This window comes from Danio rerio, chromosome 7 (assembly GCF_049306965.1).
Source record: "Danio rerio strain Tuebingen ecotype United States chromosome 7, GRCz12tu, whole genome shotgun sequence".
NCBI lineage: Eukaryota > Metazoa > Chordata > Actinopteri > Cypriniformes > Danionidae > Danio > Danio rerio.
Window position 1 is genome coordinate 63,934,784 of NC_133182.1, and position 25,095 is coordinate 63,959,878.

General features: G+C 35.9%; 2 protein-coding genes across 5 annotated transcripts in view; one reads left to right on the forward strand and one right to left on the reverse strand.

Annotated features, from left to right (window-relative positions):
- The window catches only part of nwd2 (NACHT and WD repeat domain containing 2), a 122,259-nt gene that overhangs the window by 89,954 nt on the left and 7,210 nt on the right, over positions 1-25,095 (forward strand). For all 4 annotated transcript variants that reach the window (XM_005172360.4, XM_009303553.4, XM_073907428.1 and 1 more), the window contains exons 5-7: positions 7,485-7,688; positions 17,357-17,507; positions 23,983-24,572. In XM_005172360.4, the coding sequence (XP_005172417.1) occupies positions 7,551-7,688; positions 17,357-17,507; positions 23,983-24,572 (879 nt within the window). In that variant the 5' untranslated portion in view covers positions 7,485-7,550. The remainder of the gene's footprint in view (positions 1-7,484; positions 7,689-17,356; positions 17,508-23,982; positions 24,573-25,095) is intronic.
- LOC141375164 (uncharacterized) overlaps positions 1-25,095 on the reverse strand; it is a 340,778-nt gene that overhangs the window by 62,227 nt on the left and 253,456 nt on the right. The gene's annotated exons all lie outside the window — the stretch shown is intronic.

Below are 25,095 nucleotides of genomic sequence, written 5' to 3' on the forward strand. Positions count from 1 at the left end.
AATTTTTCAATTTTAATAACAAAAAATTATTAAACCATGTAAAAAAAATAAAGTTTCAATTTAGTATTGTTGAAAACTCATCACATTCAACATTTAATCACTCACTCACTCACTTAGATAGAGATGGGTTTTGAAGAAAATTATCATATAACTATAATCTGGTAAAAGCTGGTATCTCTTGGCATTTACAATGTCCCCTGCAACAGAAAAAAAACCTCTCATTTGGAACTGAGGTTTCTGGGACAGAGATATGACTTGGCCCAGGTTGACAGCAGTGGGTAACGTTGTGCATTGTCTTTCCCCCACTTGGGAGGACAAGCCATGAGTGAGATAGAGGTCTCTTTGCGGTACAAGTCAATGTCTGCATTAATCTGAACAGTGTGCTGTGTTTCTGCAGTCCCCATGACTGTTATTAGTCGTATCACCTAACTTGCAGGCACGTGCACACATAGGGCTCAACCTGTGCAGTGCACATACCCTTTTTAGTCTTGGATAGAAAGTGCCCTTCCAAAATGATCAAAAGTGCCCCCGCGAGGCGACACACCCTCCGTCCCGCCCTTCAGTAGGCGCACGACAACACCGCTCTTGAGTATGTGGGCTCAACCACGCATACTAATGCAGGGGTGGAGAACGTCCGGCCTATGGGCCATACTGTATGTGTCCCGCAAGACCATTTGATCCGGCCCCATTTGTCAATTCAAAACCATCCATCAGGAAAGAAAAAAATACTAAGTTTCTGTTATAGAAAGTGACAGTTGTACATATTTGTTGCTCTGCAAAGCTCAGTTTTACATGAAACAGACTAAACGCATGTGCTGTAATGTAACGTTTGCAGCACGGGATGTGCATCATTCATTGATGTACGTTAGATTCATTCATATTTTTAATAGCACGAATGAGACCGCATGGCTTGCTTCTGTGTGTGTGCGCGCGCTTAGCTTCGGAGACGAGCAGAGCACACACATCTAATGCCATCTTAATGCAAGGACTTTAATGCTCAAATACATGCACATTTTTGTCAGAGCGCAGTGTTTAGTGATTATTTATATTAACCCTCATTTGTGTAATAAACAAACAAGTTGAGGATCAAAAGACATGCGAAAGAGAAACCATATTAGGGGTGCCTTTTCCAAACAACGACGTAACTCGCAGCTGAACTATCATGGTACGATGCATCGTTTGGGACAAGAACGATGTAGTGACTAGTGTTTCTCGAATCCCATAGTTTCGGGATCCATTGCTTGAACCACGTTAGTTATAATGTCAAAAGCCCATAATGACGCTCTAAACTTGGTGGAGTAACAACTTCTTTAGAGAAGATCAGATTTGGTAAAAACATGCATTCGTTTTCCATATTAACTGAAATATATGGCACATATAGGGCCTGTTTGCTTTACAAATACTATTGAGTATGACATATCATATTCTAAAGCATAAAATCACTTACAAAAGCTAACACTTGTTCTAATATCTAAATCATATAAACAAATAAATAATGAGGCGATTTATCAAGAAATTACATTTGATCATTTTTATGCATTAGAAATAAAAAAAATACTTTAATAATAATATTAATAGTATTAATGATAATGATGATGATGATGATGATGATGATTGTTGTTGTTGTTGTTATTATTATTAAGTAGGATATTGTTAATTTATTTATTTTTTAAAAGTCTACTTTTACAATTTGACACTTGTACTACAGCATAATGTTCTAGCCAGCAGGCCCATGTCATATACAGTACAGATACCTAATAAATAATCTACTATAAATAAAAAGAATCAACTTATGCTTTTTGTTTTCACAAGTTTTGGAGACGTAACACAAATTTTGCTTTTAAATAATAGGTCACCTATAGCTTTCGGCATGAGGCTGTTCCAAATGACATCAATGTTTTCAAAGTGCATTGCGAAGGGAGCACAATTGTAAACATAAAGATCGCTAAAACTGAACTGTGAAATAACTTTGAAAGCAAATTACACCTAAGAGAGAGGATTTGAATGCTTTTTTACTTTTCATAATTTCAACTTTGAATGTTAGAATGTTCTAAATTAACAGGGCATGGGGGGATAAATGGAAATAGAACACAGCCAGGCACTATGTTTTGAACTACAACTCCAGAGCTGTTGTTGCGAGCGCTCAAGTTTGCTATGCAGTTTGCGAATGTGCATTGGAGCGATGGATTTGGGAAATGGCAAATCAACAAACTATGCTTGTAACGACGGAACTTGCGACCTTAGTTGGCTAACAATGGTTTTGGGAAACGCACCACAGAGTCACACTATTCTTAAAGTGGCAGCGCGCATACCTCCTGCTGTTGACTGTTTTTATCATTAATTAAACAACAAAAGGACAAAATCCCTCACGGTTCTAGACTGAAGGACTTTTGTAGCTGAGGTTTTTTTTTTTTTTTCTTACAGTTAAGATGCTTAAAGCCCAGTTTGTTTCATTTAGTTTATTGTATTTATTTCCTTTCCTTATTTACAATGAGAAAAATAACTGTGCATAAATACAGTTAAAGTCAGAATTATTAGCCCTCCTGCATTATTAGTTACCCTTTCCCCTAAATTTCTGTTTAATGGAAAGATTTATTTTCAACCCATTTTTAGACATAACAGATTTAATAACTCATTTCCAATAACTCATTTCCAATTTTATTTTTGCTATTATGACATCAAATTATATTTTACTAGATATTTTTCAAGACACTGTTATTCAGATTCAAGTGACATTCAAAGGCTTAGTTAGTGTAATTAGGCAAGTCATTGTTTAACAGTAGTTTCTTTTGCAGACAAAAGAAAATAGAAAAAAAATATGTCTTGCTTAAGGGGGCTAATAATAATGAAATAGGTTAAAATAGGTTTCAAAATATATAAAAAAACTGCTTTTATTCTAGCCAGAATAAAATAAATAAACCTTTCTAAAAAAAAATACTATAGGAAAAACTGTAAAAAAAAAAACGTGTTAAACATCTCTTAAAAAGCCTCTGTTAAACATCATTTGGGAAATGTTTATAAATAAAAAAACAAAATTCACAGGAATTAATTTTGAATTCAACTTCTAATCATTTTGAATAAATAAGTGTGATTATGATTTTTCCCATAATTGAGCAGCCCTATAATTTAGTATAGCCCCTAAATGATGTTACAAAAATGTAAATGGCCCTTGATAGAAAAAAGGTTCTCCACCCCTGGCTTAATGTATAATGTATTATTGGTTATATATATAAGAATAAGAATATATATATATATATATATATATATATATATATATATATATATATATATATATATATATATATATATATATATATATATATAAGAATAATATAAGAATAGTGTATCTTTGGTAACACTTTAGTTAAGGTCACAATTCATGTTATTAACTACTGGCTTATTACTTGCCTATTATTAGGATATTAACTGTTCATTAGTAGTTATAAAGTATGTCTAATTCTACATCCCTAATCCTCCCCAAAATCTAACCCTAAACTTCTACTTTACTAATTATTAATAACTAACTAGTTGTTTATTAAGCTAGTAGTGTTAGTTGATAGTTTGTTAATACCGTGAATTGACCGAAACTAAAGTGTTACCATATCTTTCACTATATAGAAAGGACTTTTGAGGGCCAAAAAATAAAAGAATACGAGCTAAAATTATAGAGGAAGAGTGAGACAGATAGACTTAGAGAGCAAGATGCGCAGTGATGTAAAGGTCGGATAAGCAATGCATAAAAGTTCACCTCAGTAGCCATTAAATATGCTGAATTAGCTGTCACATAAATCATCCCACAGCACCACTGTCACAGCTCTTCTGCAGGAAACCTACAATTTTAAAGAGCTATGAGCCAAGGCAGAGAATTGCCCTGCTTCTCCTCTTTAATCAGAGTCCATGATATCCCATAACCTCTCTTTCACCTTCTGCAAGTCTCTAAAGTATATGCTTTTGAAGAAGGGCCAGATCATTAGTCTATAGGCTTATCCAGCACAATTCGAGTGCTCTGTCACTGGTGGCTATGGGCTTGTGGACACAATGACACTGGCGAATGTAACGAATTGGCTTGCTAATCTCAGCGGCATGGACAACAATTGCACAGGACTGGTTAAATAGCTCGGGGATAAAGAAAGTTTGCTAATGGGATCCTTTGAAGCTAACGGTTTTTACTGTACAGTTGAAGTCAAAACTATTAGCCTTTCTGTGATATTTTTATTCTTTTACAAATATTTCCCAAGTGTTGCTTAATAGAGAGAAGTTTTATTTTAACACATTTTTTTAACATAATAGTCTTAGCAACTATCTTCGAACAACTAATTTTTTTTTGTCTTTGACAATACATAACATGTAACTACTTTTTTTTTTTTTACAAGATACTAGTATTCAACTTAAAGTGCACCTAGAAAAAGGCCTAACTTGGTTAGGTTGTTAACTGAAAAAGTTACCAACTTTCTAAGTTCTATTTAATAGTAATTCTTAATTTATTTTAACATCTATTTAAGATATATGTATTTAAAAGTTATGTATTTAAAGGGTACCTATACCCCTTTTTTTCAGATTTAATATAAGTCTTTTGTTTCTCCAGAATGTGTCTGTAAAGTTTCAGCTCAAAACACCCACCAGTTTTTTTATTATTATACCTTTTATAAGCTTCTATTTTATACCTTTTAGCTTAAGGGTTGCAGTTTTGTTGTGCCTTTAAGGCTTGTCCTTCCTGCCCACCATTTCTATGTGCCCTTCAGTGTGCCTTAATCTCCTTCCTCGGCTGCCTAGAACAACAAACAGACATAAAGGAAGCAGATTTCACGTAGCGTTTGTGATAAATACTACAGTAAGAACTTTACCAATGAGTATTTGATGCATTTGCTGTGGAGTTGAAACGATAAGTCAGGCAAACGCAGCGCATACACGACACACGCACACACACACAGACAGCGCGCGCTTTCAGCTTTGCACTCTTTTTGCATGCAAATGTGACAGGATACATGTTAATCTCCACTGCTGTATGAATATCTGTTATGTTAATGTATAAAATAGCCTGATTTAACATCCACAAACCAGGATTGAAGCGTCTTTTTTATATAATTGTTCTGACATGCACTGTTCTAAGACATTTTAAACTTTAAACTCTTCTTGATCACATTTGATGATGATTGATGATCCTAGCAAACTGAACAGACCTTTTTATTAATGGTTGCTTTGCACACATCCTGTGTTGTTGATATGATTGTAGACGTGACTACCGGGAAATGTTAATATGCAGCTGTCAATCAATTCAGTGGGTGGGGGACCGCACTCCTACATCAAGTTGCGGTTGGTCTGTAAACTACTCCAATTGGTCCACCGTTTTTATGTTGTTAAATTGAAAAAAAAAAGGACTGGGTGTGTTTATATCATCCCATTATGACAGTTCATGCACTATACCTACACATATGTGTCACCGGATGTCAAGGGAGCGAAGACAAGAGGTTGGATCCAAATGCAATTTTAATGAAAAAGATTATTCGTGCAGGCAAAAACAAATGAGGTCAAAAAACAAGAACTCAGGTATCATGAAGGGCATCAAAAAATGCAAAAACAAAGCAATGATCAAAGTACAAAAAGTTACAAAACAATCATCAAAACATAACTAGAAAAACTAAACAGGACAACACTCACTGAAACCATACAGGTACTGACAAACAAAGATTCCGCCTAGACTGGTGTGTGCAATGTGTATAAATAGTCCAAACAATTGATGATTACGATATTCAGCTGTGTGTGATTAATGGTGACTGGTTTGTGCAAAGGCATGCTGGGATATGTAGTTCATGAATGACATGTGTAGTATGCCAGCGATCTTTCAGGAACAGATTGCTGGTTATGTCACAATATGTCTGTCCAAACAGCTTGAAAAGCATTTTCACTATATGTGCCCTTTAAGTTATACATAAGTTACTAGATAACTTTGGGTTGTACTCAATGATCAAATAAATAAATAAATAAAAATTGCTTTTATTCCAGCTAAAATAAAAGAAATAAGAGCTTTCCCAGATTTAAAAAAAATGATAGAAACTACTGGGAAAATGTCCTGGATCTGGTAAGCATCATTAAGTTATTTGTGAAAATTTCACAAGAGGGCTAATAGTTTTGCCTTTGACTGTTTGTAAGTACTGTTTCTTTGTAAAACCCTTATAATTCATTCTTCAGATTCAGGTTTTAAGATTTCTTACTGTTCACTTATTTCACTTTGGTTAACATTCTATTTGTATATTTATGAGGTCAGTCTACAATGTCTAATCAATGTTATTGACAGCATATTCAAATAGAGTACAGCTTATGACTGTGTAATCACATAAACTAAAATGTTTTCATAACTCTTGCTTGGACTGCATTGACTGATTTATCTAGGGTAAAAACTGGCCTTTGCCTGGTATTTGCCTGGTGCCTGGTGTATTATAAATACATATAGGGATAATTAATGGTGGTCATGCAACAAAGGATTTTAGCCATCCAACGTTCATTACAATCTAGAATTTCAACAGACCATTAAATACATACAGTTGAAGTCAGAATTATTAGCCCCCCTGAATTATTAGCCCTCTTGTTTATTTTTTCCTTAATTTCTGTTTAACGGAGAGAAGATTTTTTTTCAACACATTTCCAAACATAATAGTTTTAATAACTCATTTCTAGTAACTGATTTATTTTATCTTTGCCATGATCACAGTAAATAATAATTCACTAGGGCCCAGTTTCACAAACAGGGCTTAGATTAAGCCAGGACTAGGCCTTAGTTAAATTAGGCTATATAAGCCACATTTATAAAAATGGCCTCAGAAAAATATACTACTGGTGTGCACCTGGTGATAAAATATGACACTGACATATTTTAAGACATCTCACCGCAAGTAATTTTGAGTTCATACAGCTCAAACATGCAATTTAATCTTGACTAGCCTTAAACCTTGTTTGTGAAACCGGGGGTAGATATTTTTAAGACACTTAAAGGCTTAACTGGATTAATTAGGTTAAGTAAGCAGTTTAGGGTAATTAGGCAAGTTATTGTATAACGATTGTCTGTTTTGTAGACTATCGAGAAAAAAAATAGCCTAAAGGGGCTAATAATTTGTCCTTCAAAAATTAAAAACTGCTTTTATTTTAGCCGAAATAAAACAAATAAGACTTTCTCCAGAAAAAAAAAATTATTAGATATACTGTGAAAATTTCCATGCTCTCTTAAAAATCGTTTGAGAAATATTAAAAAAGAAAAAAAAATTCAAAGGGGGGCTTTAATTCTGACTTCAACGGTATATATATATATATATATATATATATATATATATATATATATATATATATATATATATATATATATAATCCAGTGTGAAAACACATTTTAACTAAACCTTTGTTTTTCTCAGTCTTCTTTTTCTTTATTCCTGCATTTATGTAATGCTTGTGATTAAGGTCTAATCAAAGCTGTTTTTTCTAATCTTTCCCAGGGGCTCATAGGAGAGAAGTATGGCAGCATTCGGGTCCCAGGGGAGGTGGAGTCAGCTGAGTTTGAGATGATTTTGGATGCGGCAGTGGAGGCGGGACTAGACACACGGATCTTGGAGGAGTGGTACTGTCGAGATGAGAACTCAGTCCCACCTGCCTACTACCTAAAACCAAAAGCTGAGATGCTGAAAAACTATCAGAATTCTGTAAGTAGAAAGAATAGATCATATATATTTCTTAGCATTCCTTTATATTTCTTTCTTAGCATTATGTATATAAACTATGAACTGCCAACTTGTCTAGCATATGTTTTACGCAGCGGATGCCATTTAAGCTGCAACCCAGTACTGGGAAACACCTATATACACACATACACTACGGACAATTTAGTTTATTCAATGCACTTATACCGCATGTGTTTGGACTGTGGGAGAAACTGGAGCACCCGGAGGACACCCACGCCAACACAGGGAAAACATACAAACTCCACACAGAAATGCCACCTGACCCAGCCGGGGCTCAAACCAGTGACCTTCTTGCTGTAAGGCAATCATGTTAACCACTGTACCACTGTGACTTCCCCAAAGATAGAGTCTCTTTGAGGCAGTTTAATTCTGAAAAAGTATCAAAAAGTTACAATTTAAATCAAGGGTCACCAGTAGGTAAAGTCTAGATGGGATACAACAAAGGATACTCACATCAATGTAGCATATTTTTTTTTGACACTTTAGAGACCCTCCAGGTTTTTGTGATTCTGTGATCGCTGAATTTAGCACACACCTCAGAGCTCCGTCTGCATCCTATTAAAATCAAAAACCTTATAGTATTTGCAAATAGAATATGTTTGTCTGGTGTACAAAGCCTCAAGTTGTTGATATACACTTCTCATCCAGAGTGTGGGATCCCCGTCATGTGACGTTATTGTAATGGTTATTCAAAGCCTGTTTTAACAAGGCCACGTGAGTTTATCACTTATTAAACTTCTACATATTGTTTATATGCATCCTGTTGTCAAATGTGGAGCCCTCTCACTCTCTCTCTTTCTCTCTAACAGATACACACACACTCACACACACACACACACACACACACACACACACACACACACACACACACACACACACACACACACACACACACACACACACACACACACACACACATATACACACACACAAACAAACACACAAACAAACACACACACACACACATACTGTAAGCATGCATGCTCTGCATTATGTCCACCAACATGTTCAAATAGCTGTTAAACAAGGCGGATGCATTATTGTCAAACAATTGGCTTTATTTTCAAATATCCCTTGTGTGTTTTTGGGGGTGTATCACCCACTGTGGGGTGGTTTTGAGTCTTATTTGGCCACAACTTTGTTTCAGCAAATGGGATGTTTTTTTGGTGATGAATCTTATTTTGACACATATTTTCCCAAAATGCTTTGAGAATTAAAAAACCAATCTCAACAATACACTCTGGGCAAAGTTACATCCCTTTCGTTATGTTTGTGGCTGTGTTTGCCCCATTGACTTACATTACAATGACTTTTTTTGATCGCAAAGCCTGACACCATATTATTATGCAATCTTGATTGTTGATAGTTTTCCCTGCTGGGAATAGGTCAAATTTGTAACTTTTATTGCTAAAAATCAATACACTACAGCCAGTTTGGCTCATTTAATTCCCCTATACCACATGTCTTTAAACTGTGGGGGAAACCGAAGCACTTGGAGGAAACCCACGCCAACGTGAGGAGAGCATGCAAACACAGAAATGCCAGTTGACCCAGCCGGGACTCGAACCAGAGATCCACTTGCTGTAAGACGATTGTCATACCCACTGTGCCACCATGCCGCACTCACTTACCTTGATATGTAAATCAAAATTAGCAGTTCAACTCTTAGAAGACAACATTACAGTAAATATTGTAAGTGTATTTTAGTACACACACTAAAGTTTGTTTTAATACCCCATGAAAACTTTTTTTACACAAGCTTATCTAAGAGCTTAAAGGTGCCAACTGATGATCAACAGTAAAAATTACACACTTCCCAAAAAAGAAAACCATCAACAATTAAGAATGCATCAGTATATGATGTCAAGGCTTTGCAATAATTATAATGTGATTATAATGAAAGTCAATGGGGCAAAAACAGCCACAAACATAATGAAAAGGTAGTCAATTTGAACAGTACACACGGGATATGATACTGCAGCTGTAGAGGTAAAGTCTAGTTCCTCTCTGTTTCTCTCAGTGTTTCCTTTATTTAAGTTAAAGAAATCAATGACTCTCAAGGTGACTCCCAAAAATTAATAAAGAATTGCCATGTGTTTATTTGTCTATATTTTAACAGCAAAACAATAAAAGACATGGCCCAAAATTTACTCCAAACTTATCAAAAGCCCACATGATCGCCACACGATCGGTCCTTTTAGTCACAAAAAAAAAAATATATATATATATATAATATATATATATATATATATATATATATATATATATATATATATATATATATATATATATATATATATATATATATATATATATATATATATATAATTTTATTTTTTTTATTATTATTATTATTATTATTATTACTGTGCGGGATAGGGTTGGGGTTGGGGTAGTCATTAAAAAAATACATTTTATGTATGTAATGGTAAAATTACTATTTTACATGACTGTGATGGTTGGGATTAGGTTTGGGGTAGGGGTAAATGTAATAAAAATGCAATTAATGAGTAATTTAATAAATAATATAAATAATTATAGTTAACTTTTGACTGCAGCTTTTTTCCTTCTAGCAACAACCTTACCAAACTTGTTTCTGGAGGGCCGGTGTCCTGCAGAGTTTAGCTCTAACCCTAATCAGACCCACCTAAACAAGCAAATCAAGGTCTTACTTGGTGTATTTGAAACTTCCAGGCAGATGTGTTGAGGCATAAACTCCACAGGGACCTCCAGGACCAAGATTGGTAACTCCTGATTTAAATAAAATAATTATCAAATTTAATAAGCTTTAATTTTAACAGTTGGATTTTGTTTGGAAGAGCTCAAGATCCTTGAGGCGTGACAGGCTAAACTCCAGTATGCTGTTTGCTTGTTGATGGTGCCAAGTGTAAGATAAGCTGGTGTTCCATTAACCCAGAAACTGTGCAAACAGCAAATGCAACTGGACCATGAATTTAAATGAGACTAATCACACCCGAACCCAGATAGAGGACTTATTTCAGAAGTCTAGCATGCACCACTGCTTTTGAGGCACTCAAAACATGCACTCATACATTCAGCCTCCACAGACCTGACCTGTCCCGCACACACAGGAACAACCTGTAAATGTCAGAGGCTGACTGGTGTTGTTGCTGTTTTATGTGGAATGCTGTAGAAACGGCAAGCTCCAGAGAGAACACGTACTCCTCACCGCCTGTAGAGTTTAGTAGCTTCATAAATTCACTTTGTCTTTTATTAAACCTTACTGGGGTTCTCTCTTTTTTACAAACACTCAAGCTCTGTTTCTCTTTCTATCGCTCAGGCACACACCCCGATCATATAGTGTGTGTATAAATCAGGTTTTAACATAGAGTGGCTGCAAATTGAGGGAGCGTCTGTGAAGCTGAGGGTCTCTGTTGGACTAAAATGAGAAAAGCAGCAGGGACTGAGTTTCTACCTGCACTCAGCAAAAACACCCACTGATCTGGCTCTCTCTGTTTCTCTCTCGATCTGTTTCTGTCCTCTGTCTGTTTGCTAGGTGACTGGGTTCATGACAAGTACTTCCTAAAATATTACTTCAGTAGCACAGTGTGGTGTGTGCTCTTGCTTTTCTGTATTGAGACAGACAGAGCAATTTGTAATGTTGGGTGAACTGTAAATTGGACCACTTTTGACATCACCCTACGTTACACCATGATCCTGTGGTCTTGGAAGTTATCTGAGTGTTCAAAACAGATTTCTAGACATGAAAGAAAAGTTTCATGTTTTATTTTGTTTCATGATTCTTGGCTGTGAAAAAAAGAAACCGCTGCTATGTAAGATTATTTTATTGTAAGAAAGAAATGAAGAGAACATTTTGAACACATTTTCTAAACATAATAGTTTTAATAGCTCATTTCTAATAACTGATTTATTTTATCTTTGCCGTGATGACAGTAAATAATATTTGACTAAATATTTTTCAAGACAATTCTATACAGCTTGAAGTGACATTTAAAGGCTTAACTAGGTTAATTAGGTTAACTAGGCAGGATAGGTTAATTTGGTAAGTTATTGTTGTAGTGGTTTGTTCTGTAGACTATCGAAAAAAATAATTTTGCTAATAATTTTGACCTTTAAATAGTTTTTTAAAAAATAAATCAAACCTTCTTTTATAGCTGAAATAAAACAAATAAGACTTTCTCCAGAAGGAAAAAATATATATATTATCAAACATAGTGTGCAAATTTCCTTGCTCTGTTAAACCTTATTTGTGAAATCTTTAAAAAGTAAATATTAATAATAATCAAATGGGGGCTAATAATTCTGACTTCAACTGTATACATGAGTGTGTGTCTGTGTGAGAGTTTAAACTAATTAACATTAGTTAATTCACCATGAGTTAACAAAAACTAACAATGAGCCATTTTATTTTCATTAACTAACATGAACAAAGTAAAAAAAAAAAAAGTTGTGAAGAGTTCAGAAGCAAAAATCTCTAAATACCATCTGAAATTTCCTAAAAAACAAGCATTTTTCTCAAGCTCCCATGTATGTTTATGTTAAGTTATTTCACATTACAGGCAGTGAAAATACTCTATTTATCGACAAATGTGAAATTACTGAACCTACTAACAGCTGAACTCTTCGTGTGTTGTTCATAGTTCAAGTCAGTAAATTCATAAACTAACATTAACTAATGGTGACTTATTTTAAAGTGTTACCCAGACATCTTCCAGTTATTGGTTTTACTCTCAGCATTCAGTGAATTTTTTTTATAAAAACATTACACAGCATAAAATTTTTATCAGTATTATTTTGGCCTGCGTTATGTTCCATTTGGCTGTAAATTATTATAGGTTTTTGAAAAATAGTTAGGCTAATATTTAAAATAATAACAAATAACAATACCTGTTTTTTTAGTGACATGTTCTTAACAAATGTGTGAAATGTGTGATGATTGACTGTGTGACTTACTATAAGACAAATATTAAATTAATAAGGTAAATAGTAGTGCAAATATTGCTTAAGAGACTAAGGTGTGGTTGCTTCAGCAGCACTTTATACATCAGGGGCCTCATGTACAAAGACTTGTGTTAAATTAATATTAAAACATTGCGTGTAGACAAAGCTGTAAATGTGCGTATGCAGTTAGAAATTCTGATGTATGAAACACTGCATACGCGGAATCCCACGCATATTATCTTTGTACATCTGAATGAACATGAAATTGAGCGCAACATGCACAAGCGCAAAACCCCTCCATGTCTCCTCCCCTGTATAAATATGGTAATTACTCCACTTTGGCAAAACCCAAATGAAAAAAGCAATGGCAAAAGCAAGCAAGAAGAGAAACTTCACAGGATGTGAACTGAAGGTACTCCTATCGGAGGGTCAGAAGGTGAGAGTTCAATGTGACCGGATAAAAACTTTTATTTGCAAGTTTGTCCTCCTGAATTTATATCAAAAGAAAAAAAAATAGAGTGGGATAGTTCAGCTGTCACAGTTAATGCAGTGGGGTCTGAACATCGCACTGTGAGTGAATCAAAATACAAATGGTTTGTTGTAAAGGTGCAGGTTAAGAGGAGAACAGTGGTGCACCGTCAAAGTGCGGACCGAACAGGCAGGGTATGCTGAACTAACACAGGGGAACAGGGGATTCTGAACTAACACCTTTTGAAGAGAGAGTTGCCTCAATTGTGGGCAACACTTTACTGTCTGGAGTAGTATCCGTGTCTGTGGGAGACACAGATGTATTAGAGGAACACTTTATTAGGGCGGTATAGCAGCACCCCTCCACTCTCAAGGCAGCTCCACCGACATTTCAGCTGCCCAATTGTCCACTCTACAACTGACCGAGTACGAGAATGGGCATCGTTGTATCTGCACTCTTGGTCAGTTTGTGGGTTGTTGAGGCGGGTTAACAGCCACATCTTTAATGGATAACCACAGTCTCCTGATATGCAGCTAAAAAATTACGCTTAATAAAATAACATTTAAAAAAACTTAGCTGGAATAATATCTTTAAATACATCACTCACCAAGAAGCCACCCATAGCGCACCCTGCAACCTTGGAGCCTCCTCGCTGTCTCTCTTTCCATTCCATTCCAAATTTAGACCCAACTTAGCACAGAGCTCCAAGAGGATAGCTATTGGAAATCTGAAATGGCTAATAAACCAGTCATCATTGTGGGCTAGAAAATCACTGTGATCCCTAAAAAATGCGTTCTCTGATTCGACCATTGACAATGTCTTCTAATAAGGACAACACTGCCGTTGCCATAGACGAAGGGTTGTATACATTTGCAAATGTATAAATGAATAGCAATATTTTTCACGTGTTGGTGCGATACTTTGTGGTGTGCAATTTAACATAATTTCCTCTAAAAGTTGCCAATATAAAAAAAAAAATAGTTACACGTAAGCCAGACATGAAGTTGGCGTGGACCAACGCACTTTCTCACGTTAATTACACTTGTCAGTAAATCCAAACGTGAGCGTGAAACCTGGCGTATGCACAAAAACTTTGTGGGTTTTATGTGGACCTTGGTCACCTGTTTTTCTCTGATCAGATCTATCTGATTCCTGAAAACGCTTCCATTTACACTTGACCACATAAATTCATTTCAGCTAAACAGATATGATTCAGATGTTAAAATCTCACACTATATGCACTAGGTTATGTTGACTAAATCATTCGATACACTGCATTTTATCTATTTAATATTATTGTTTATTAGGGATGCTCCAATCGATCGGCCAGAGATCGATATCGGTCGATAATCACATTTAATGACTTGATCGGTACTCACTGATCAGGGGTGCGTTTTCCAAACGACAACGTAACTCGTGGCTGAGCTATCATAGTATGATGCATCGTTTGGGAAAAGAGCAATGTGACCGTAGTTTCCCAAACCCCTAGTTTCTCTGTCGCAGATCCATCATTTGTACCACATTAGTTATAACCTAAAACTCCAATAATGAAGATCTCAATGGGGTGGAGTGACAACTACTTTAGAAAAAAAATGAATTTTTTGTGCAAATTATTGTTTTACATGCACTCACATTTTAAAAAATCCGATATTAGTTTTGGTAAGAACATGCACTCGCTTTCCAAATTAATTGAAATATATGTAAACGTTACTTTTATAAATATTATTGAGAATATGACATATAAAATTGTTTAGATAACATGTATTTTAATCTCATATAAATCATATAAATCGTTAACGGTTGTAGGACTAATTTACAGTATAGGCTATTTTTAAAAACCAACTTAATAATATTAATAATAATATTAATAATTATTATTATTATTATTATTATTATTATTATTATTATTATTATTATTATTATTATTATTATTGAGTAGGATATTGTTTATTTATTTTATTTATTTAAAAAGTCTACTTTTACAATTTGACACATTCAAACCACTGCATCAAAGTATTAACATATGCTATATATTTATTTTCACAAGCTTTGTCGACATAATGTAAATTCCACTTTTAAATAACCGGTCACTTATTGCTTTCATAATAAGCCAAAGCTGAGTTCAAAATGGCATATATCTTCTCAAATTGCACTGCGAAGGGAACGCAATTGCAAACATGAAGATCGATAAAACTGAATTGTAAAAATAATTTGAAAGCAAATTACACCTAACAAAGATGACTTTAATGCTTTTTTTAATCATTCCAAGTTTAAATGTTAGAATATTCTAAATTAATAGGGCATAGGGAGTATAACTGGGAATAGAACACAACTAGGAATTATGCTTTCATGCGTATAGGTTTGCGATGCAGTTTGTGAACGTTTGTTGGAACGATGGATTTGGAAAATGCCAAATCAACAAACTATAGCAATAGAACTTGCCCACATTAAGCTAACGATGGTTTTTGGAAACACACCCCTGGCCGATCTCATGAACCGATCACAAGAGTTTGTGTTAGTTGCATGTATTTTGGCCTTTTTACATATAAGAACAGAAATAACTTCTGTGTTTTTGACAATATTGCAAGTTCACTGAAACCTGGCTGGAAATATTAAATTTGTTTTTTAACATGAATATTTAATAACATAACTTCTTGTAATACACTTGTTGCAATAAACAGTATTTATAGACCTATTTACTTAAAGTAAAGAATTAATGGATTTATAGGATTTCTATATTTATTCCAAACATTTTTCATGTTTGAGTCATGTTGAGTTCTTTTTCCATAATTTGCAGTGTTTCCAAACTGCATTGTCTGCCATTTTTCTTTCCAATTATTTTTATTTATCTGTTTTATCTATTATTTTCTGTAAAGCTACTTCTGGCCATGAAATGCCCCAACTAAATTGCTGTAAGAGACACGTTTAATGGATTTAATGCAGCATCCTTAATGTATTCTCTTAGGTTATAAGAGATCTCCACTTAAGTACCATACTGAGAGGTACTCAATGTGTATTGTGCATGTGTGCATTTTAAAACTTAAAGCATTACAATCATCATGACAAGGAATCTGTACTCAGTATTGGCTTTAAAAATCCTAATCAGAGCATCTCTATTATTATTCACTAAAAACCTATTTTTCATTTACATTCAAACCAAGCAAATTTCTGTTGATCAACATTGCAAATTCATGCTACCAAAATGAACTCATTTTGAAATGTTCATGTGAAAATCTTTTGTTTGCCAATGAAATTCCGGATTTTGTGGATTTCTATTGAAATTGTTGGATTCTAATTGTAAAAAACAGTATCAATGAAATGTGACTGTAACTTTACAGGTGGAAGTATAAGGCAAAACCTATAGTGCAGTTGGTCCTTTAACTAGAAATTGAGGCATGCAGATGACTTTCATCTTCCAAAAGAAGCACAAATTAGTGAAAGTTACAAAATAAGAATCAGTAAAGGCCAAATAATGTCTTCTTAATCTACCAAAATAGATTATCGCAAGTGAAAGAAATACTGTCCCATTTGCCACACATTCTTTATTTTCAGTGATTTCTCCTTACACCTACATAGAAAGAAACTATATGAGGTACATATATATATATATATATATATATATATATATATATATATATATATATATATATATATATATATATATATATATATATATATATATATATATACATATATATATATATATATATATATATATATATATATGTATGAACCTATATGCACATATAAGATAACATATATGCTGTATATATATGTATATACAACTACAGCACACTTTGTAGTAAATAATATTGCACATGATAGTTTTCTGCTTTACATTTTGTGCCTGAAAGGAGAACTTGGAATGCATATGCATTAAGCTTTGACAAAATCTGCTCGTCAAACTCTTTTCATCACTAATCTTTTTCTTGGAGTCTTTAGTAAATCTTTTTTTTTTAATACCAAATGAGGGCTGCACTGGGATAAGCTATAGTAAATCTACCCATAAAACTGCAGTAGCTATGGTAACGACATTTATCAATATAGATTAACTTAATAGAGCTACTAAGACCTACTGTATGCTGCATTTCTTACTGCTTTTTAAAGAAATGAAAGAAGCATTAATGAACTGTACTGCAAGTGGAAACGTAAAGATTGTGGGTTTTATCTTTTAAATGGCTAACATACAAACCAGTGTTATGTAAGATATGATTCCATATGTGCTTTTACCCCACAGATGGAGTCAAACACCGTAGCAAAATCAAAGAACGACAAGGCATGGAGGGCAGTCTCAGAGGAAATCAAGAGGATCTTCAGAACCTCTGTTTTACAGCTGCAGGAGAAGGGGACCATGAAGAGTGGTCAAGCCAAGAAATTTCTCTGCTCAGGTAAACTCTTGTTAAACTAGTTAAGACACAGCTAATAAATGTCAAGTGTTTATTAACGCAGCTTTATGCCTGAGGGGGTTTGTGATGTGTTTTACAGCATTTCTATTTTTTGAAGTGTGAATGAAGATATGTAATTGGTTACTAGTTTACCAATAATACAATCAGCTGCTCTAATAATTAGATGAAAGCATGCCTATTTTTTATTTATTTATTTTTTTAACTTTGGAAAAATTCACTTCACAGTAGAATGGAAAGCTTAGATCTTGTGCTAAACAATGTTTTTTAATTTTTTTTTTTTTTTTTTATGAAAAGGTGTAAAAAACTGAGAAATCTATTTTTCTTGACCTTTGACATACTGAAAGACATCCAGGGCATGTTTATCTGATAATGATGTATCTTAACTCTTGAAAATGTTCTGCATGAGCAAGTTTATGAATGCTTGTAACTATACACACACACACACACACACACACACACACACACGCACAAACAAACACACGCTCAATTAAAGTTAGATTACCCCCCCCCCCCCCCTTTATTTTGCTTTTTCTTTTTTTTTAGTTTTTCCAAATTATGTTTAACATATCAGGGAACTTTATACAGTATGTTTGATAATATTATTTTTTTTCTGGAGAAAGTCTTGGTTTATTTCTGAATAAACATAAAATGGTTCTGAAGACAAGAGACCATGTTCAGTGCCAAGTTGAGAAAACACAGTCTTTGCTTTTCCTTTTCTTCACTTTTTTTTAAACATTGGGAAAGAGTGGTTTGGTTTTATTTTTAAAATCTGAGGGAACCGGAAGTTGGTGAGACTTTTACTTCATATGTTGATTTCTTATCAACTGTAACATAATATTGAGTAAAGAACTGGGCCTATAGGGAACTTCCATTTTGGCATCACTTCCTCAAAGCGAAGAGCATAGCAAATTAAAAGTAAGAGGGTCATGGTTAAAATTGCTGTGGCTGAAACCATTAAATTGACATCAACAGAGACAGATCACCACTCTAAATGTAGAAGTAAATGGTAAGACTTTGAGTGAAGTCTTAACAAAACAACCTTTTTTTCTGTGGACTAACTTCCACAGATTAATTGTTCAACCAAAATAGCAATGTGCACTAGCAAAATAAATATTGTAAATTTTGGACTTACAGTCAATTTTCGATATTGTATCAGTATAAACTTGGTCTTTTATTCACTTCATAATTTTACAAACAAGGCTCAAAGCAGGGCTGGCTTTTCCGAAGTCTCACATTTTGCAACTAAACTGTTCCGTATTTTGCAGATAAAAACAAAATTACCTTCTTTTTCTTGATCCAAATTGTCTAAAACGTAATGTCAAAAGCAATTTCCAAGCAGCAGTCAACCACATCAAGGAAATCTGAGGATGTTTAAAAGCCCAATTTAGCTCTAAGCACTTGAATGGTTCTTGATGCGTAGATTGTTTGCCTGTAGAATGACATGTATAATTAAAACAACTGAATCATGCAACAGAGCCATAGTTTATACAGTGCCTTTGTGGCTTCACAGAGAGATCATATTCAAAACGCATAATGAATGCTAATGTTATTTATATCCCGCTCTTGAAAGTCATTGTGCCTAAATTAAAATTAGCCTGTATTAGTCTGCATAAGAGGTGATCTAATCAGGCTAACTTAATTCTTTCAGGTTAATCCAAAATTCAATGATACAGTTAAGTCTCATCACCATACCCTACATTAGAGACTGTGGGTCAGCTCTGGAAAACGAGCACATTTACTGCTTGCTCTTTTATGTTATTCTGGGAGCATGGGCTCATAATTTAATCACTGATACAGTTAAGTATTCATCTTGACATGCAGGAGATATGAAACAACTGCATTCAGAGGTTTCCCTAAGCGAGGCTTTTTTTTTTTTTTTTACATCAATAATAATTTGATCTCAGTTGCAGAGGTGCCTTTCGTTAAAACTAAGGTCTTCTGTCTGACTTCAAAGCATCAGCAAGTTTTTCTGTGATATGCTTGTGGGTTTTCTCTGATGTCTAACGGATAAGCCATTGTCTGGGTCTTTATTAAAAAAACATCACTACATAGGAAATATTTATTAGAACATTTATTGCAGAACAGGAAACCTAATCAGGGTAACTATGTTCACAAAGCATATGCAAGCAATAAAATCGTAATGTTGATCTGAGATCAGATTGCCTATGTCCTCTTATGATCAGTTAATATTGTAACATTAGACGTCACTGTACATGTAATGACATAATATCAAGTTTAAGGTTATTTGATCTAAAACTGATTATAATACAAATAATAAATTTTTGTATGCAAAAGATTGCATATTTTAACCAGTTTTAAATAGTTGGTGGGCATCACGGTGGTGCAATGGGTAGCACAATCACCTCATGTCAAGAAGGTCACTGGTTTGAGCCTTGGTTTGTTCAGTTGGCATTTCTGTGTGGAGTTTGCATGTTCTCCCCTTGTTGGTGTAGGTTTCCTCCGGATGCTCCAGTTTTCCAGTCCAAAAACGTGCAGTATAGGTGAATTGTGTAAGCTAAATTGATAGGTTGCAGCTGGAAGGGCATCTGCTGCGTAAAACATTCTGCTGTGGCGACCACATATTAATAAAGGGACTAAGCTGAAAAGAAAACTAATGAATAAATAAATAGTTGGTGAATATATGCAATGGAGGTATTTAAGGTGAAAGCCATTATGAAATGAACCACATTAAAAACACATGTTAAGTGGTACCTATGTCACTGTACCAAAACCAAAACCAAAACCCCAAAATCAAGGCACCAGACTGAATCAGCATAGGAATTTTGGTGACTAATTTTGGTACCACTGGTGCTGCGACAAGGATGTAGGTAAGCAACAAGGGGTGTATCAAAGGCACACATATAGTGCATCCGGAAAGTATTCATAGTTTACCTTTTACCTTTATACCATGTTTACCTTTTTCCACATTTTTAATGTTACAGCCTTATTCCTAAATTGATTAAATTCATTTATATCCTCAAAATTTCACACACGATACCCCATAGTGACGATGTGAAAAAGGAGTTTTTTTAACTTGTTGCAAATTTATTAAAAATAAAAAACCTGAAAAACCTGAAAAATCACATGTACATAAGTGTTCACAGGCTTTGCTCAATACTTTGTTGATGCACCTTTGGCAGCAATTACAGCCTCAAGTCTTTTTGAATATGATGCCACAAGTTTAGCACACCTGTCTTTGGGAATTTTTGCCCATTTCTCTTTGCAGTACCTTTTAAAGTCTATCAGGTTGGGTGGGAAGCATCAGTGTACAGCCATTTTCAGACGTCTCCAGAGATGTTCAATAGGATTTAGGTCTAGGCTCTTTCTGGGTCATTCAAGGACATTCACCAAGTTGTTGTGAAGCCACTCCATTGATATTTTGGCGGTGTGCTTTGGGTCATTGTCCTGCTTGAAGATGAATCGTCGCCCTAGTCTAAGGTCAAGAGCACTCTGTAGCAGGTTTTCATTCAGGATGTCTCTGTACATTGCTGCATTCATCTTTCCCTTTATCCTGACTAGTCTTCCAGTTCCTGATGCTGAAAAAACCTCCCCACAGCATGATGCTCCCACCACCATGCTTTACTGTAGAGATGGTATTAGCCTGATGATGAGCGGTACTTGGTTTTCTCCAAACATAACGCCTGGCAATTAATCCAAAGAGTTCAATTTTAGTCTCATCAGACCATAGAATTTTGTTTCTTATAGTGTGAAAGTCCTTCAGATGCCTTTTGGCAAATTCTTGGCGGGGAGCGGCTTCCATCAGGCCACTCTACCATACAGGCCTGATTGGTGGATTGCTGCACAGATGGCTGTCCTTCTGTAAGTTTCTTCTCTCTCCACAGAAGAACACTGGAGCTCAGAAAAATTGACCATCAGGTTATTGATCACCTCCCTGACTAAGGCCCTTCTCCCCTGATCACTCAGCTTTGATGGCCGGCCAGCTATAGGAAGAGTTCTGGTGGTTCCAAATATCTTCCACTTAATAATTATGGAGGCCACTGTGCTCATAGGAACTTTCAGTTCCAAAACTCTGTAACCTACCCCAGCCTTGTGCCTCGAGACAATTCCTTTGTCTTCATGCTTGGTTTATGCTATGACATTCACTGTCAACCCTGGGACCTTATATAGACAGGTGTATGCGTTTTTTTCAAATCATGTCTAATCAACTGAATTTACCACAGGTGAACTCCAATTAAGCTGCTGAAACATCTCAAGAATGATCAGTGGAAACAGAATGTACCTGAGCTCAATTTAGAGCTTCTCTGCAAAGACTGTGAATACTTATGTACATATGATTTTTCAGGTTTTTTTATTTTTAATAAATTTGTTCTTGTTGCTTAGCGATAGCAGACAATGCATACAGTACAGTGTACTTGGTAAGCGACTCAGATTTAGATTCATCAACACGCATGAACGCGTTCTTCAAATTTGCTTAAACTAAGCATTGCATACATACTGCAAATCTTGCATTCATGTCAACAAATAAATTATCAAAAGAAATATATTAACGCAATTCAGTTCAAATATATAAAATATGAATTGATATATACTTTAAACTTTATTTCTATTGTTTAATTAAAATTACTAAAACATTCTTTTGTCAAATAAAAGATTTTTCTAGAGTTATCCACCTTAATTTTGTTGCTCAAAAGTATTGGTTCTGGCACTTTTTTGCCACTGGTACCATTTTGAAAGTATTTATTTAGCACCGTTATTGAAATAACCTCAAACAATACCCAACCCTAGATGTCATCGGAGAGAAAATATAAATATGTCTGACTGACAGTAACAATTTTTTTCCATAAAATGCAATCACTGGAGAGATTCTATCCATATCAAAGCTTGTTCATTCATTCATTCATTCATTCATTCAATTTTCTTTTCAGCTTAGCCCCTTTATTAATCAGGGGTCGCCACACGGGAATGAACCGCCAACTAGCCGGCAGCTAGCTCTCTGCAACTCTCACATGGTCGCCCACTGAAGCTAAGCAGGGCTGCGCCCGGTCAGTACCTGGATGGGAGACCACTTGGGAAAGCTAGGTTGCTGCCGGAAGTGGTGTTAGTGAGGCCAGCAGGGGGCGCCCAACCTGCGGTCTGTGTGGGTCCTAATGCCCCAGTATAGTGACGGGGAGACTCTATACCGCTCAGTGAGCGCCGTCTTTCGGATGAGACGTTAAACCGAGGTCCCGACTCTCTGTGGTCGTTAAAAATCCCAGGATGTCCTTCGAAAAAGAGTAGGGGTTTAACCCCGGCATCCTGGCCAAATCTGCCCACTGGCCTCTGTCCATCATGGCCTCCTAACCCTCCCCATATCATGATTGGCATATCATCACTCTGTCTCCTCTCCACCAATCAGCTGGTGTGTGGTGTGCGGTCTGGCGCAAAATGGCTGCCGTCGCGTCATCCAGGTGGATGCTGCACACTGGTGGTGGATGAGGAGATTCCCCCCCCCATTGTGTAAAGCGCTTTGAGTGCCCAGAAAAGCGCTATATAAATGTAACGAATTATTATTATTATTATTAACTTATCCAGCATATGTTTTACACAGCGGATTCCCTTACTGCTGCAACCCAACACTGGGAAACACCCATACATTCCTGCATTTACACTCATACACTACGGCCAATTTAGCTTATTCAATTCCCCTATAGTGCATGTGTTTGGACTGTGGGGGAAACCTAAGCACCTGGAGGAAACCCACGCCAACACGGGGAGAACTTGCAAACTCCACACAAAAATGGCAATTGTCCCAGCTGGGGCTCAAACCAGTGACTTTGTTGCTGTGAGGTAATTGTGCAATTCACTGCACCACTGTGACGCCCCATATCAGAGCTTATAAAGAGGCAAATTGATACAGTTGCTGATACAGTTGTGTCCTTGGATAGTACTTTGTTTAAATATGTGCATATGTTTAATTAATTTATCGGAACCATAATATATTTTTAATGGTAAGAATGTCAACAAAACAGTATTTATTTTCTAGCGTGGCTTCTGCTTTCATTATTACTATCAGAGTAAATGCAATACATGTGAGATTGAGAAAACTTTTTGTGGGGGGATTTACAGGCATCTTTGCATCCCCCTCCCTTCTCGTTTGCAAAACAAGCTGCAAGTGAGCGATACTAAGCTCATGAGGTTGGCAGGCTATCACTGAAACGCTTCCTATGTAGGTCTTTGATAAAACCAGGCGAGGCTGGATTTAGAGATCATATCGCTTTATTTTTTTCCTCTTCAAGGCAGTTAAGAGACGGATCTAATCATTTGCTTCGGCCTGGCAAAAGCGAGAAAAAGCGCTCACCTCATGGCATCAAATTAAGCATGTTTTCAGAAAGTGCCACTGAAGTATTTTAGGAGAAAATAGTGACAGATGAAAGCCATAAATGAAACAAAAACATCTTGCCATATACTGTAGAACTGGATAATGATTATGCTCTTTCTGTTGTCTTCTGTCCTGCAGCATTAGAGGATGAACTGGACTTCGCATTGGGCAAGCAGACCCCAGCCTTTCTCAAAAAATGTGTTTGTTACATTCGGAAGATATCTAACTTTGATCGTTTCGCTAAACTCCCCGAAATGGCACGTTACATGGACATTGTGGTGAGCGATGACCGTGTCATGAGAAACCAGGAAGCCTACGAGCGTCTGCTAAAGGTCAGAGACGAGTTCATTCCGGTGGTGGTGGCAGCATCCAATCTCCGAGTCTACTCATCGGTCACTCACTGTGACATGAAACTTGGCTACTCGCAGGAGGTAGAGAGCCATTACGTTGAAGGTCTGTGTAAACAGTTTTATGAAGACATGGTGGACATCATCCAGGCGACGGTTCAGCAGAACTTTGACACAGAGACAGATCCTCTCTATGATGAAATTATACAACATTTGTCGCTGTGCAAGACGTTTTCATCTTTTTATGTGTACAAGAGCGAAGCCTTGGATATAGTCCAGGAGTACCTGTACCCCTCGAAAGGTGGTCGAATAACTCCCCAAGTGGTTTACGGAGGACCCTGCACTGGAAAGACCTTGTTACTTGCTGAAGTGGCAAAACAGGTGAAAAGCATGTATGGTATGCATGTATGCGTGTTAGGGGGGAGAGAGGAAAAGGGAAAGCAAGTGTGAACATACTGACCTGCTTTTTAAGGCCATCTGGATGCCGGCACATGTTAGATTAATGTTGCGGGATGTCTGGATTTTGCCTAAAGCTGTTCTTTGCTTCCTCTGACTTAATATCTGATGTCATGGCATGAGATTCAAATTAACATTAAGGTATTTTTGGCAGCTCTTACATGAATTGGTCTACCGTAAAGCATTTTTTATGCAGATCCCCATATGCATACAGATCTTTGCATTTGTAAGCGTAAACAAGTTGTTGACATTTAATAATTTTATTTATATTAGATATTGTTTGGTGTCCTCTTTAGTCAATACTTCAGGCTTATAGGTGTGGGTGTGTGTGTCATGTGCTGATGGTCAGAGTCAACAGTGTTGATAGGTTTGGGGGCGAGGAACAAAGGAGGAAGGGTAGTGTTGACATTTCCCGTCACCCATGGCAACCCGTCACAGACCTCAGCCT